This window comes from Pipra filicauda, unplaced genomic scaffold (genome assembly GCF_003945595.2).
Source record: "Pipra filicauda isolate LSUMZ 115617 unplaced genomic scaffold, ASM394559v2 scaffold48_size3843733_pilon, whole genome shotgun sequence".
Classification (NCBI taxonomy): Eukaryota; Metazoa; Chordata; class Aves; order Passeriformes; family Pipridae; genus Pipra; species Pipra filicauda.
The window spans coordinates 1,887,503-1,901,896 of NW_024104631.1; the positions used below are offsets into that span (position 1 = coordinate 1,887,503).

The 14,394-nt window shown below is 35.6% G+C and overlaps 1 protein-coding gene across 4 annotated transcripts in view; it reads left to right on the top strand.

The window, feature by feature from the left end:
* EXOC2 (exocyst complex component 2) overlaps nt 1-14,394 on the top strand; it is a 125,352-nt gene that overhangs the window by 53,575 nt on the left and 57,383 nt on the right. For all 4 annotated transcript variants that reach the window (XR_005565527.1, XM_039386547.1, XM_027727909.2 and 1 more), the window contains exons 12-13: nt 9,712-9,837; nt 13,356-13,480. Coding sequence is in view for 3 of the 4 variants with exons in the window: in XM_039386547.1 (XP_039242481.1) it covers nt 9,712-9,837; nt 13,356-13,480 (251 nt within the window). In the remaining variant the exon portion in view is untranslated. The remainder of the gene's footprint in view (nt 1-9,711; nt 9,838-13,355; nt 13,481-14,394) is intronic.

Sequence of the window (14,394 nt, forward strand, 5' to 3'; positions counted from 1 at the left end):
CATAGATCTTTAATTTTGGCATACACCAGATGGGAGATGGAAAAAAGAAAACTCAGAAAGATTGGTTTTGACTGCCAAGTAGAACAATGCTGATTGTGATCAGAGACATGGAATGTATTTTAATCTACTTTAACAGATGTATACTTCTCAAACAGGAAAAGTGTGGGGGTTTATTCATGGATATCAATTTTGTTATGCAAGACTTTGGGGCATATAATCAATTTCAACAAGTCACAAATGTTATTTGTATGTTCATAAATTCATAGGCTCTTTTTAAGAGAAAATATTAATTAATTTTCAAACATTTAATTCCTCCACTTAACACCGGCTTCCTAAAAAGATTTATTTTTTTTTGTATATCAAGCATTTGAAGGAAGAGGTGAGTCATAAAGCTGATTCTCCAATGAGAAGGGCATTAAATTTTTTTCTAGGTTTCCCTTTTTGACAGGGGTAATGAAAATGGTTTCTAGCAGATGGCAGTCTTCATATTGCATATGCTGGAATAAGCAGACAGCGATTATAGTTCCACCTTGAGCATACCAACTATTTCTGGCTATTCTTACCTTAGTTCTTCTGCCAACTGAATGTATGCATTCAAATTGCCTCAATCAAAACTTTTCAGCGTAGTAAACTTAAACCTCAGTAGCAGATTGTATCCATTTTTGCATTTGTGCGCAATTTTTCAGCTTTCAACTGAGCTTGTGCCAAAGCATTTTGCTGCTATTTTATTAGGTTTCAAACAGAACTGTGCTTTGAGTCACTACACATGAATTTTACTACTTGAAGTGCATTTGGAATTAGACAAGAGTCTCTTGCTTTTTCTTACCTGGATAAGTTGTGGGGTTTGTTTTTTTTATTTTTTGAAAACCATTAGGCATTCTGGACAGGATCTTTGTAGCTGATTGTCAAATAGTAAATATTCTCTAAAGAATTTATTTGCTGGCCATGACGTGTTCAGGAAGGAGAGGTTAAGTTTGCGATTATTTTATCGCAATCCTAAGTGAATTCTGAGGAGAATGTACTCCAAATTTAGTCAGTAATATGATAAGCCAACAGTGTATTCTGTGGGACAGAATTGTTCCAGTTGTCTCCGCATAACTAGAAGGCTGACTCATTCATTAGTCATCACAATTGAAATAATTTCATTTTCTTATACAGAAATAGCATCTTCTCCTATCTTCTGTAAGAGATTTAGTGACATATCATCTCATCCAGGCCAATACTCATGGCAGTCAGGAAAAATCCCCAGTACTGACAAGAATTAGATCTAGTTTTCTATATCCTCTGTGAGATCTTCATCTAATAATTGTCCTCTTATTAATAGCTGCACTTTCAAGGGTGTCCTAGTTGAAGGAGAAGAGTGAGCTAATTTAGGTGCTGTTGGAAGGAGCTATCAGAAAATTGTGTATCAGAGATGTGTTTAAATAAATATTTGGTTTGGGTTTATATCTATTTTTCATCTGAGTGTGTGAATCCTTCAGTCTCAGTAGTACTATAACATGAAAAGTTTTTTAAAAAAACAAACCTCTGTGCTTGGATATTACTAGAGATTAATTCCATTTTGTATAAATACTCAGCAGTTGTAATGATGTCCTGAAAGTACAAAGTATCATGGTGCCATAACATAGTACAATCTCTGATGGAACCCGAAAGAAGAAACTGTGGCAAGTTCACAGAGCTGTAATGATCCTGGAGTTCTCTTTCAGAGTTTTTTTCAGGGATTAGCAGAAGTCTTGCATGTTTCAAATACTGTCTGTTTTCAGTTAATCCCACTTGTGTTAATACTATTTCCGAAAACTGAAAGGGTATATCAAGCTGTGCCAAGCTTTGTCAAATAATTTGGCAGTGTGACTTAAAAAGCTGACAACTACCAACAGCAAATTATTCAATTGGATCTTTCCTTTGATTTTAATAGACATTTATTAATCATAATAGATGCAGTAATCTGATCATTAGTTAATTGGCTGCATTTATTTCTGTGACTACAAGTAAGATGGGGGATTCTCTCAAGTCCTGTGTGTGATGTACTTCACAGCAGTGCTTTGGGGTCTGTTATTTCTCTTGAGGAATAGCTCTGTATGCATGTGAACATAGTTTCCCCTCAGTCTAAACAACCCTGTTGGTTTGCTGATTAGTCTTGCATTATGTAGGTTAACATTTCGTTATGTGCTAAGATGTGGCTGTTGTTACTCACCCATTGTTGCCTTTAGCCTATCTATTTCTTGCTCCCTGTAGCCACAGCAGACCTTCCTCAATTATGAGGTAAAAAAGTACAGGCGGATGATGTTCATATTATGTGAAACTGTTTGAATCCAAGCCCGCGGGTTTTAAGGAGTGAGTGAAAATGCAGATATGACAGCAGATCAAAATTTCTCCTGCTCTGAAGCGTGAGTAGCCAAGACAAAGAGACCAAATAGCTTAGACAAAGTCGGTAAAAGCGTGAGGCAGTACAAGGTATACCCAAATCATAAAGCTCCTCTCCTTATATTAAGCCACTCTCCTTTTTCTCTGGTGGTCAGATTCTTCCATTAAAGGTGCAGCTGTAGATATGGGACCCATGTGCAACTGACTGGAACTCTAGGTCTGCTGATGTAAATATGTAGGTTTGTTACATTAAATAAAAAAACTTAAAAAATTAATCTGCCTTACTCATTGAATAGAAAGTTGTGCTTTTTTATTGTGTTTTATGAAGTTATTTCCTGAAGCATAGATGAATTCCTTTTATGAATCCGGTCACATCCTGCTGGTTTTGTCCCCTGGAAGGACCTGAAGTAGGTAAATAGAGATTGCTGCAGTTACTTAGTATGTAGATATGTTAGAGAGAAGGAGATGCTTGAGACTGAATAGACTGGAAAAAGAGCATTTTTTCAGACCGTGAATATAAAGTTAACAGAGAAGAGCATATGTTCACTCAAAACAGTACTTATTAAATCTCTAATAAGAGATATTTGAATTATAAACTGAATTGTATGCTAGTATTTTATGCCTTGTATTGGCTAAAGTCTGAATTGCTGCTTCTGAACTTTAAACTTATGATTTGTGGGAGTCTAGGGACTTTTAAGTCTGGTACCTGGATACTAAATGGCTTCCTTCAATTAAGATTTTACATATTCGTAATTTTTAACTTTATTTTGCAATTCCTCTATCATTAGGACATAATTGTAGTTTTTCACTATGGTTTATGCTTCCCAGACTGACTTGTTTGAGTGCAGGAAACATGCAGAATATAATGACGTAAAATGACATGAAAATAAATGTAAATAAATGAGGTTTAGTTTAAAATTTGCCTGGGGTACTGGGCAGATAGCCAAAATGAGTTAAGCAACAGAATTCTTAATGTGAGTATCAGGGATACAAGCTATGGAAGTTAAGCCTGTTTTCTGTGTGGCCAGTGGTTGTTTGCTTAGACTTTAATAGTGGCTTAGTAGGTTTCGTGATCCTTTGAACTAAAATGGATGAGGATTCCCATCCAGTTTTCATCAGACTGGCTGAGAAAACCTTCATTTCCTAACAGGTTGTTGCAAACTTTAGGTCACACTTGTACAAATTCATATTAAAACAACTTTTACCAATACCTTTGATGGTAATTCTTTCAGTGACCTAAATCTGTGAGGTAGGTACCATGTAATGGTGTTGCAAATAAGCTACCTGTTAATACCCATTAGAAACTAAAACTGTAAATGAAAAGACTGATATGGTTGTGGTGTGATCTTTTTGCTGCCTTTTGGGTTGCAAAATATTCAACCTATTAAAGTTCCGAAAATGAAGCCAGCTTTCCAAACAGGAATATGCTAGTTCAGTCACTGTGATTTTTATTTGCTTTTTAGTTCTTATTACTGGAAAAAAGTATTATTTTTGCAGAGCTGAGTATGATGCACAGCTCTCCAGATATTGTAAAAAACTATGCAGGGTTTTTCTGTGCCAGAGTAGCAGCAGCTGTACGTAGTGTGAAGGAGATAAATGTATGCTTAAACCATGTTGCTCTTTCTTCTGTGCCACACTGAGATTCTATTCACCTTGCAATGAATGATCCATCTTTGTTAGATCAGACAGGCCAGCAAGGCTTGTGTCAAAAGGGCCTTTTCAATTTGTTATCCTAGCAGCTGGTTCTCTTCCATTGCCTTTGCTTACTGTACATCTGGAAGAAGAATTCTTGCAGCTGGGAGCCATTTCATGTCTAAACCACATCCCCTGTCCATAGCAGAAATACCCTTTTGACAGCAGATGTCAAGCAAACCCTTAATGGGTTATTAATTAAAAAAAAAAAAGGAGAGAGAGAATAAAAATTGATCAATGCAAAAATTAACAGTGGAATCATTTTCCTCTTTTACCACCCGTATTTGTAACTTTAGTGCTATTTAGAAATTTTAGTAGAAGCTGGCTTGTTCAGTAGTGCAGGGGGCATTCTTATTTTATATATTATTTTAAATAATACTTAAGTATTATAAAGGCAGTAAATACTGTGATTAAAAAGCAGCACAGGTAGCTTACAATCAAAATTTAAAAGATTAGTATTACTAAACATAAACTGAAACTCTTCTTATCTTCTGAAGGTAAAGTGAAGCTCTTCAGTGACCAGAATTTTACTTTTATGTCCACTCTAGGCTTTTAAGTCCTTATTTGGGCAATTAAGTTGAAGTGAGTTGTTTTGAAAGGTGCTGATGATTTTAATGTCCGCTGGAGCTAGTGCTAGTAAAATGACATAATTTTTATTTATGTGCTAAACTTGAAGTATTTGGCTCTTGCTTCAGTATTTTTTGGCCTGAAGGACAGACAGTAAGCCTTATCCTTAGAACACCACTAGGATGGATATGCCCAATTACCCTTTTTGTGGTAAACTGGAAAACAGTTTCATTGTAAATATGTTTTCTATAATGAAGACTAGCCTTAAGATTTAAAAAAAAGCATCAATTTTTAAATGTATTCCAAAAACATATTTTGTGTGCATCAATTTTAATCTTCTGCACTCATGTCTTTTTTTTTAAGAAAAACAACCCATTTTCTTTTTGATCTCTTAGAAGTGTCAAATCCCTATAAAATGTAATGTTAGAAAGAAAAAGTACTCAAGAAAAAGAATAAAATGCAGTCATTCATCTGTTGAGCAGGTTAATTTTTCAGTAATTTCTCCTGCTTGCCTAATTTCTTGCCTAGACAAATTGAAATGCTCAATGTGGTGTCCTTGAAAGGAATCTTATCCTGGTTGTGTCGGTGCAGGCTCCAGGCACTGTGTGTTTGGTCAGCAAGCAACAGTGGGTGGTCAGGCTGCAGCACAGGACAAGGGCCCGCTGTGCACAGGAAAAAATGTTCAAAGGTGTTTAAGGCTGGTAAGGAAGTCTGCCGCCCTTCAGAGAGTCCGGAGGCTATAGATCAGCCTTCCCTCACTATTGTAGCCTGTGAGAAAATTCACTATAAGATACATAATGGATGAGAAAATACAGTAACTGTATTCACCTGGTTGCACATCTGTAGGGTCTTTTTTTTTTTTAGTTTGATATTACTCATATATATGGTGTATATGAGCAAGTCTGTGTAATGACAATTGTTTCACTTACCGTGGAAAATCTCACTGAAAAATCATTTAGCCTAAGGTTGGTCACTTGTTAACAAATTTTCTTTGTCGCTTCAGAAAGTACTGGCACTATATTATCCCCTGATCACTAGCAACTTTTGTAAAAAGCTTTACTGAATGTCACATAATTATGCACTGGAGTGGCAGAATTGCAGAGTGGCTGAGGTGGGTTACAGAAGGGATTCAAGAGGCGTGTGACTCCCATGAGCAAAACCTCCACCTGCCAGACTGCAAGGGGAAAAAAAACAGGCAGAGTTGTGGAGCATCAGATATTGCAGAACAATTTTTATTCTCAGTTTAGTAATAGTTAAGCAATATGAAAATGAAGCAGCTTTTAAAAGTTTGTATCATTGACTGGTTTGCGTATCATGGAAAAATTTATTTTAGGCAAATTTCATGTTAGTCATCTTTTTAATGGAGGTTGTAACAGCTGCATGCAAAGAGCATGCAGGTAACATTCCAGAAAATGGTGTCAAGGTTTGTACATGAGCTATAGGTACTGTAGGAACAGTAGAACCCTCTAGTAACTCCAGTACTGATAAGCCTGCAATTAGGAGTCAGCACAGGTGACTTTTGATTTATAGAAAACGAAAACACAAATTAGATAAATAACATCAAAAAGAATTGTGCTTTTTTTGTGTTCTCTAGATCCTTATTTTGGTGAGATCTTACTGCTCTAGAACAGAAGAGATGTGAACAAAACTGCTGAAATATTTTTATTTCACACAGTGTCTGAATGTGCACATTCAAAATACCTGTACAAAAAGTTGAAAACCAGTACTTTTTTCAAAAAAAAAATAAAAAATTAAGGCAGTTTTAAGCTCCTTAAAACTTTGTATTTGATCTTCTTGTGAATGTACAGTTTTAAATGTAATAAGGCATTAAGTATACTTATGGTTTGTGATGACTGTTTGGTAGAAGAAGAAAATATAGTACATTTATTTTTCCTGTGTTTCCTTGGTTAAATATATACTTGGCACTGGAGTCACTGACATATACACTCCATGTAGATGCTGTATTTTGGAAAAAATTACTTTTGTAACTTCAAAGATGCAGTGTATTATTTAAAAGTAGAGATCTACCAGGAATACATTGTTCATGCTGTTTATACTTCTTAAAACCTTTTAGCACAGTAAAAGTTAATTTCTTGAAACTGTAGATTGTTTCTGTCCTATATTCAGGATCTAGGAATGTAAAAATAGTACACAAATCACATAGTGAATGGGCAGTAAATTACTATTTGGTTAGTTTATTTAGGTTTATAAATATTATTGTCTACAGTCCCTACTACTGTTAATTCATTGTATTACATTATGCTGCTAAATTTAAGCTGCTGGCTCCAGAGAGGGAACAAGTTAGGATAGAAGAAAAATTGTTTGTAAGTTAACTCTCACTTTTTTTACAAGATTTATGCATTGATGTGCAGCCTTTAAGCGCTATCTTCTGGTAGGGTGAAAGCAAGATCAGCTTCGCTAATGTAGTCCAGATGTTTATTAGTCCTGAGGGTATAAGAGCTGTTGTAGTTCCCTGCTGCTGTGTTGTACTTGCTTGTAATGCTAGACAACCAATTAAGAAATTAGTTCATGTTAAACTTTCTTTTCCTGGTACGCCTGCAAACTGATGATGTGGTTTTTCTGGTGGAACAAGAAAAGTGTTCTTTACATGTTTTCTGTTACTGGTGAATACATAAACCATTTGGGCTGCATGGGGTTAGTGTATCAGCAGCAATACAGAATTTTCAAGTTTTCACATACCTTGAGCAAATGGTTTTAATTGAACTAATTCATATTAAGATGTTTTGGTAAGTATGTCTGTTTTTCTTAATTCTGAGGTTTAATTGGCACTGTCATTTTTAGAGACCGTCTGTTTACAAGACATTCCTCATATTAACAAGATGTCTGAAAGCTGAGAACTTAAATTCTATGCAGGGAGATTAAGGGGGGAATTTTTTTGTTGTAATTTTTGTGAAAATAACATTGCTATACTCTGTTTTTGTTGTTGTTTGGGGATTTTTATAATGTATATTTTAAATAGCAATGCCTGTGACAATTCTAACTTGGTCTTCTTGGCATACTTTCTCCCCTCCCACCCCCCAAATAAAATGCGGATATGTTGAATCTCAGTCAAATGCTCTTGGAAACCCATGAACTATGAGAGACACTGAATTTCTGAGGGTCTTCTACAATTTTCTTTTTATTCTGTGTAGGATTTCTATAAGATATTGAATGTGTGGGTTTTTTACTCTGGAAAGGAATCAAGTTGGTTTGGTTTTACTTCATTGTGTAAGGTTGCTGGATTGTTTTCATGGGTGTCAATTACTGCAAAACTTTAGTTTTTTAATTTCTCATTAGTTTGTATTTTTAGTTCTTTTAAAAGGAAAAGTCTTTCCACAAATTCTTGTTAAAACTCACTGTAGATCTCATCTGTGGTGACAGTGGAAAATACACTTGAATCACTGCAGTGGATTCTGTGTTCTGAAAACTCATCAGTTTTAAAGATGTCATAAATATGAGTTGTGTTTAATAAGTGGTGCAGGAGTTAGAGTCATTAGAATCATAACACAGCCTAAAGATAAAAAGGATGGGTTCACCAAGTCAGTTAATTGTGTCAATCACAATTGTGAACAATGTAGCAAATTGGATCTATTTACTTAGGTGTCTTATAGTATGAACAGTAATAAAAAGAATGGAGGAACCGACAGTTATCTTGGTAATGACAATGCCACGGAGAAAGGCCACAGGACATTTCTTTAAAAGCCTTTGTAGGAGGAAGAACTTCTTTCAAAATGAACTAAAACCCAATACTGTCACCTATTGGAAGTTTGTGATAAGTTTCACAATACTTAGTATTGCTCTTTAAGACCCAGCTATTGAAGTAAAATGACTAGGTATATCTTTTCTGCCATGCCAGTCTGACACCAGCATAAATTTAAAATAAATGTGCTTTGAGACCTTTTTACTTTGTGTTACTCTTGAATCTGAGTATTGCAGTGTTACAGCTGGTGCTCTTCCTCTGTGGCCTTTCTATTATTTTAAATGAATGTAGGTATCGCTGGAAAAGATCAACAATATAAACTCAAATGCTGAGATTCTCACTACAAAATTTAGTGTGAATTTTCAGAGTGGTTTCATCTCAATATAAGAGAGGATTTTTTTGCCATGAGAACAATCAATCACTGAAGTAAACTCCCCAGGGACGTTTTAGAGTTCCCATGACTGGAGGCTTTCAAGATGAAATTGCACAGGGTGCTAGATAATCTCACCTTGGCTCCCTTTCCCATGAAAGGTTAGACCAGATGATCTTCTGAGATTATTTACAGCCTGGACTGTTGTATAATTCTGTGAATTGTGATCAATTTAAATTTAGTTGTTACAGCTCAGTTGGGCAATGCTGAAATAATTTTTGATGGTTAATTTCAGAAATGTATCTATTGTGAGAAATGCATAAAGCAGCATTATTCTTATGTGGTTGTTTTTCAAAATGCATGTTAGACTCCAAGTATCCACCTCCATCAGATTAAATCATTGTTTAGAGCTTGCAAGTAGTGACCTACATATGGAGAGGCACCCAAAGAAAAAAAAATTGTTTGATACACTGGAAAATATTTTATGGGTTTGTAGATAAGTAAGGGGTGCTTTACAGACACATGCAAACATACAGTGCCATTAGTTCATCTGCTTCATGATGGATGGATTCTTTATACTTGAACTCCATAGAGGTCAAACAGCTAAATAAGAGTTGAACACTCTGCCTTTAACTGCTTCAGCTGGACACACAAGAAACTTTTGCTGTTGAAAAGTGTATTTAGAACATACACCAGAAAAAAAAGCATGAGCTATGTCACTAAATGCATAAATACATATTTATCCATAACTTTCATCAGCTAATTAAAAACAGAGAAACATACAGACCAAAGAATGGTATTTTCCACATGGTACTTTTGGGTTTGGCTTTGCTACAGGAATCAGTAGTGGTATTATTGAACTGTGTTAATATATGTGAACAGTCAAGATTAAGAATGTTTTTGTAAGATAACTTTTGCATCAGTAAATTAAATTAGAATTCCACATGCAGCATGCAATTTCATGTCAACTAATATGCAAAATTATTCTAACTTCTGGGTTTTTTCCCCCTATCTCTAGGCAATTCATTGCTCCACAGCCCCATGTTAGACCTGGAAAGTGATGTGCGTCCACCACCAATTGGCCATCTCAGTCAAACTGCTTCACTGAAAAGGGGCAGCAGCTTTCAGTCTGGCCGTGATGATGGTAGGCATCTGTTTTATTTGAAAAATCAAAGTTGCAACCCCCAGTGTCCAGTGTATGGTGTAGCCAAAAAACCCACAAAAAAAAACAGAAACCCTGTGTGTTTGTTTTAGTTTGTTACCAAATACAAGTCTTTCTTCTCGTATGTTACTGTTGCTTACTAAAGGGGTCCTCTGTGTTTTTTGCAAGCAAAGAGCAATTCATAGTCAAAATTTGCTTCTTGAAATGTAGTTAAAATAATAAAAGTCTTTCTTCTACAAAACCAGAATTTTTTTTTTTGTATGCATAGCCACCTATTGCCTACTACCTTTTGCTAGTTTTATACCTTTTGCATGTTTGCTAAGATGGTTCTCCTTGCATTTGCACCTTATGTGACTTCACATGTCTGGCTCTCCAATTATCCAGACCCAGAAAGGGAAACAAAGTGTGTGACTAAGCTCGAGCAATCTGTCTGTCCACAACCATCTGAGTCCTTATGTGTCTTAAGTGTCCTCAACACCCTTTCCAAACAACTTCATCTCAGGAGTCTTTCAATGGTGACATCACAGGAGACAGAAAACATGTTTTTCACAGAATAGATAATTTCTTACTGAAGTACTGTTTTACAGAAAGCAAGTTTTTATGAAGAAATTTCTGGATTTGGTCTGCTTTGATGTTACTCCTCTCCCCGTTCTGTCAACTTCCTTGAAAAAACATCTATAAATATGGTTGTGGGAGTTCCTTCCAAAAAGAGGAGTGAACGGAAAGGAATCTTTCAAGAACGTAGAATGAAGAATAATAAGAATTCTACATTCTTGTGCTGCCATGCACATACAAGACAATTATATTGTCACAGTTTGTGGTTGAATGATTGTCTTTCAAAAAGTGAATTACACAGACTCTTCAATGAAAATATACTTGTATACTGAGTAATTACACTACTGTCTTACTGTTACCCTTGTCATTTCTCATCCCAAAACCTCAAATGAAGTTGATTAACAAGTCTTACAAAGCAAAACAGTAAATTATTGATTGTTTTTGAATACCGTCCACTAACAATATGCGTGCCACGCTTAATGTAGCAAGCAAATCCAAAATCCAGTTTATTTTTAACTTGTTTGAATTCTCTTGCAAGAGCAGAGACTTGTATGGCAGGAAATTCTGCTTCAGTTACCTTTGCTTTTAGAGTATTAGTTATGGATCTATTATCTCTTACAAACTGGTAAAGGTAAGTTTTCAGCAAGTTTTGTGTATTCTGTAGCCACCAGTTTAAACCAAGATTCAGAGGAAAACTGTAAGGATTGGAGCACTATAATAATTCACCCCAAAGACCCTACAGTTAGAATGAGTTACCTCCAAGTTGAGTTCCTTGGTGCTTAGGTGCACATGACTGATGCATGCGAAGGAACAGTTGGAAGCTCTGCCATCCTTGCTCTTCTCTGAATGCAGAGACAAAACCAACCAATACCTATGCAAGAGCTGCCATTCCAAATGTGCCATGTGCAATGTGCTCTGGTTTTGGGTCGCTTGTGGATCTTTTTTTTTTTTTTAGTAGATTTGAGGAATGGCATCTCTGGGCTGTTTTGGTGTGTTTGGATTTTTTTGTCCAATGTGTTTGACAGTGATTGTCCAAGACATTGTTAGAAGAAATTACTATGAATTCAAAACTGCAGCATGGATGTAACATTCAACTCTTGCTTGAACATATGTTCATGAGAATTTGTAAACAACAGACAATAGCTCTAGTTTCATCTTTAGGTTGTTATAGCAGAGATTATAATAGAATAAATGGAATTAAAGTAAATTTTTGTTTTAATATAGATTGGAGCTTTCTCTAGCAGCAAAGTAAAAAATCCTGAATTTCTGGCCAGAACCTTTTGTTATGATGTACAATAGCTTATCCTAGGAAGTATCTGCTTTCTGTAGGCTTGGGACTAAGCCTAAAGTGTGCTTCCTGGAGGAGAAAAGAATTTCAAAGATGCAATAAATCTTGCCACTATGTTTCCAGTTACAATCAGACATCCCTGGTTCTTTGGGTTAGCTTTTGGCAAAGGTGAAATGGTTTCTTGAAGGAATAGAAAGTTTTTGGTTAGAACTTGGGATTTGTAGACATTACAGAACCTCTGCTGCTATAGGAGTGTTGGCACAGCTTCCTGACGTAGTCACAGCTTATGTTAATAATAGTATTTCTTGCACTGGGTCTAGACTAGTTCTCTGACAGTCATAAACCAAGCTAGCGAAAGTATCTTGTCTGTGTCCACACTACGAGCTCTTCTAGTTGAGCTTTGAAGTATTCATGCTTCCTAAACAGATGCATCTCAATCAGCACAGTTGCACTTGAGTTATGTCAGAGCCTCTTTCCAAATTTTGGGCTTCCATTGTGATATTATTTTCAAATGCTAATCCAGATTGCCTTAATTTTTTGGCCATGAGAAAAAATAATATTTTGGGTAGTGCAGACATTTATTTCTCCGCTGAAAAAATGGGCCAGTATTTGACCTGCATCTTGACAAATGGATGCTGCTGAAGGCATGATGTACTTAAAGGAGCTTCAAGACTGTCTACCAACACAATAAAATAGTGAGGCTCTAGTGAAGCCTGCTAGTTATGTAATGTGGAGCTATTTTTGCCTAACTGGTGAATTCCTGTTCTCTGTAGGCAGTATTCTCCAGCAAAGTAAATACAAAAAGTACTATTTCATGCAACATTTTTCTGCACTTCCACAGAGTTATTTAGGATAATACCACATTTTTAAATTTATCATTTGTAGAAGACCTGAGTTTATACACCAAAAAGCCTCACACCAATAAACATGGCATTTTAAAGTGTTTTTATTTTGTTTTGTGGGGGTTTGGGCTGTTTGTTTTGGTTTTGTTTTTTTTTTCAAAAATCTGTGATTTCTTTCTCCAGGTGTTCTAAAGTAGATTCTAATTCTTGAGGTGAAATACAAGTCTCTTATCACTGTTATTCTGATAGCCTATTTTGTTAAACAATTGTAATCGCAAAAGGTTATAGAAGAATATTTCACAAAGTTTGCTTTATTTTTTTATATATGTGTATATTAGTGCTTTTCTTCTGCCTCTGTTCAGCTTTCTCTTTACCCTCTTTCCCCCCACAATCTCCATTTGCCCCATTGGAAAAGAAAATGGGAAAAGTTACCTGTTGCAAACATTTCATTTGAAACTTTTTTAATATCTTGATTGCTTTCATGTAACCTTACTTTTTAGAACGGTTTGAAGGGAAAAGACTGAATGGATTGTTAGGTCGATTGCCTTAGACACCCCTGCAAAGAACCCATTCTGTATATACTGTCGTAGTGCTAAAACGTTGTAAGCATGTGAGAAGAGACGAAAGAGCTTGTATGTATACAAATTTTGTACACATATGTGCACTAGGCTTTAAATTTTTTCCTTTCTATCTGAAAAGTTTTATATATACTCTATAGTCACATGTAATACAAAGCAGCAGCAAGCTAAAAAACACATTGTTATTATTTGTAAAATTTTTAATGTTGCTTTTTACATCTCCTCTCCCCTTTTTAGCTTGGCGATACAAAGCTCCTCAGCAAGTTATATTTGTTGAGAAGTTGACAAAACTCGTTGTAAGTCAGCTGCCCAACTTCTGGAAGCTCTGGATTTCTTACGTGAATGGAAGTTTATTCAGTGAGGTATGGATTCTTCTATATAAATGAGTTTTAAGTAACAAAGGTCTGTAATAATTATGTTTGAAGTATTATATTTCACTGGAAGAAGACATTTTAATAAGAGGATTTTCTTTTTATTTTTAAAAGAATGTAGGCATACAGTGGAATTACTACAAATTCTGACGGTGGGGGTTGTATGAGTGTGTCTTTGTGTTTGTCTGTGTTCTAGTTGCTGGACTCTATATCTCTGTACTGTCACCTCTTACTCATAGCTGGCCCTTCATTGGTGATCTGAAGAAATAGCACATTGCATGAAAGATAGATTCGTAAAAGACAGAGTCATACAGAAAAATATTGTTTCCTTTCTTTGGAAAAGGAGTACTCATTTCTTGAGTTTTAAGTGTTTGGAAGTGAGGGTAGCTTGGAGACCAGGGTTGCAAAATGACCAAGGCCCAGAGTAGTATTCACAGGCACACTAGAGAGAGTCCAGTTTGGAAGTGCAGTCAGCTGCAATCACCTCTGCTTCTAGTCCTTCTTGCTCCGGTTATCTGGTTGTTCTAAATCACGTAAATATAATCTTGATAATCCAAGAAGCAGGGGAAAAACAAAAGTAATGATTCATGACACATGCCATTTTTATATACACACTATTTCAGTTCTTAAATCATTGTGCATACAGTATTCTACTACAAACAGAACTGCAGCCATATCTACTATTCTTTGCAGCTTTAGTAGAAAATGAAACAAAAGCCTTGGAAAAAGGACATTTGGAAGCTTATGTTCTCATTTTCCATTTCTTTAACTAAAGAATTAACGTATCAAGCATTCGTTCTATTTAATGCCACTATTTATAGCCCTTTATATGAACACATTTTACAGTGCGTTATAGCTCCAGTGAAATCGATTCTATTTGTGATCCTCATTTTACATGATAAAAG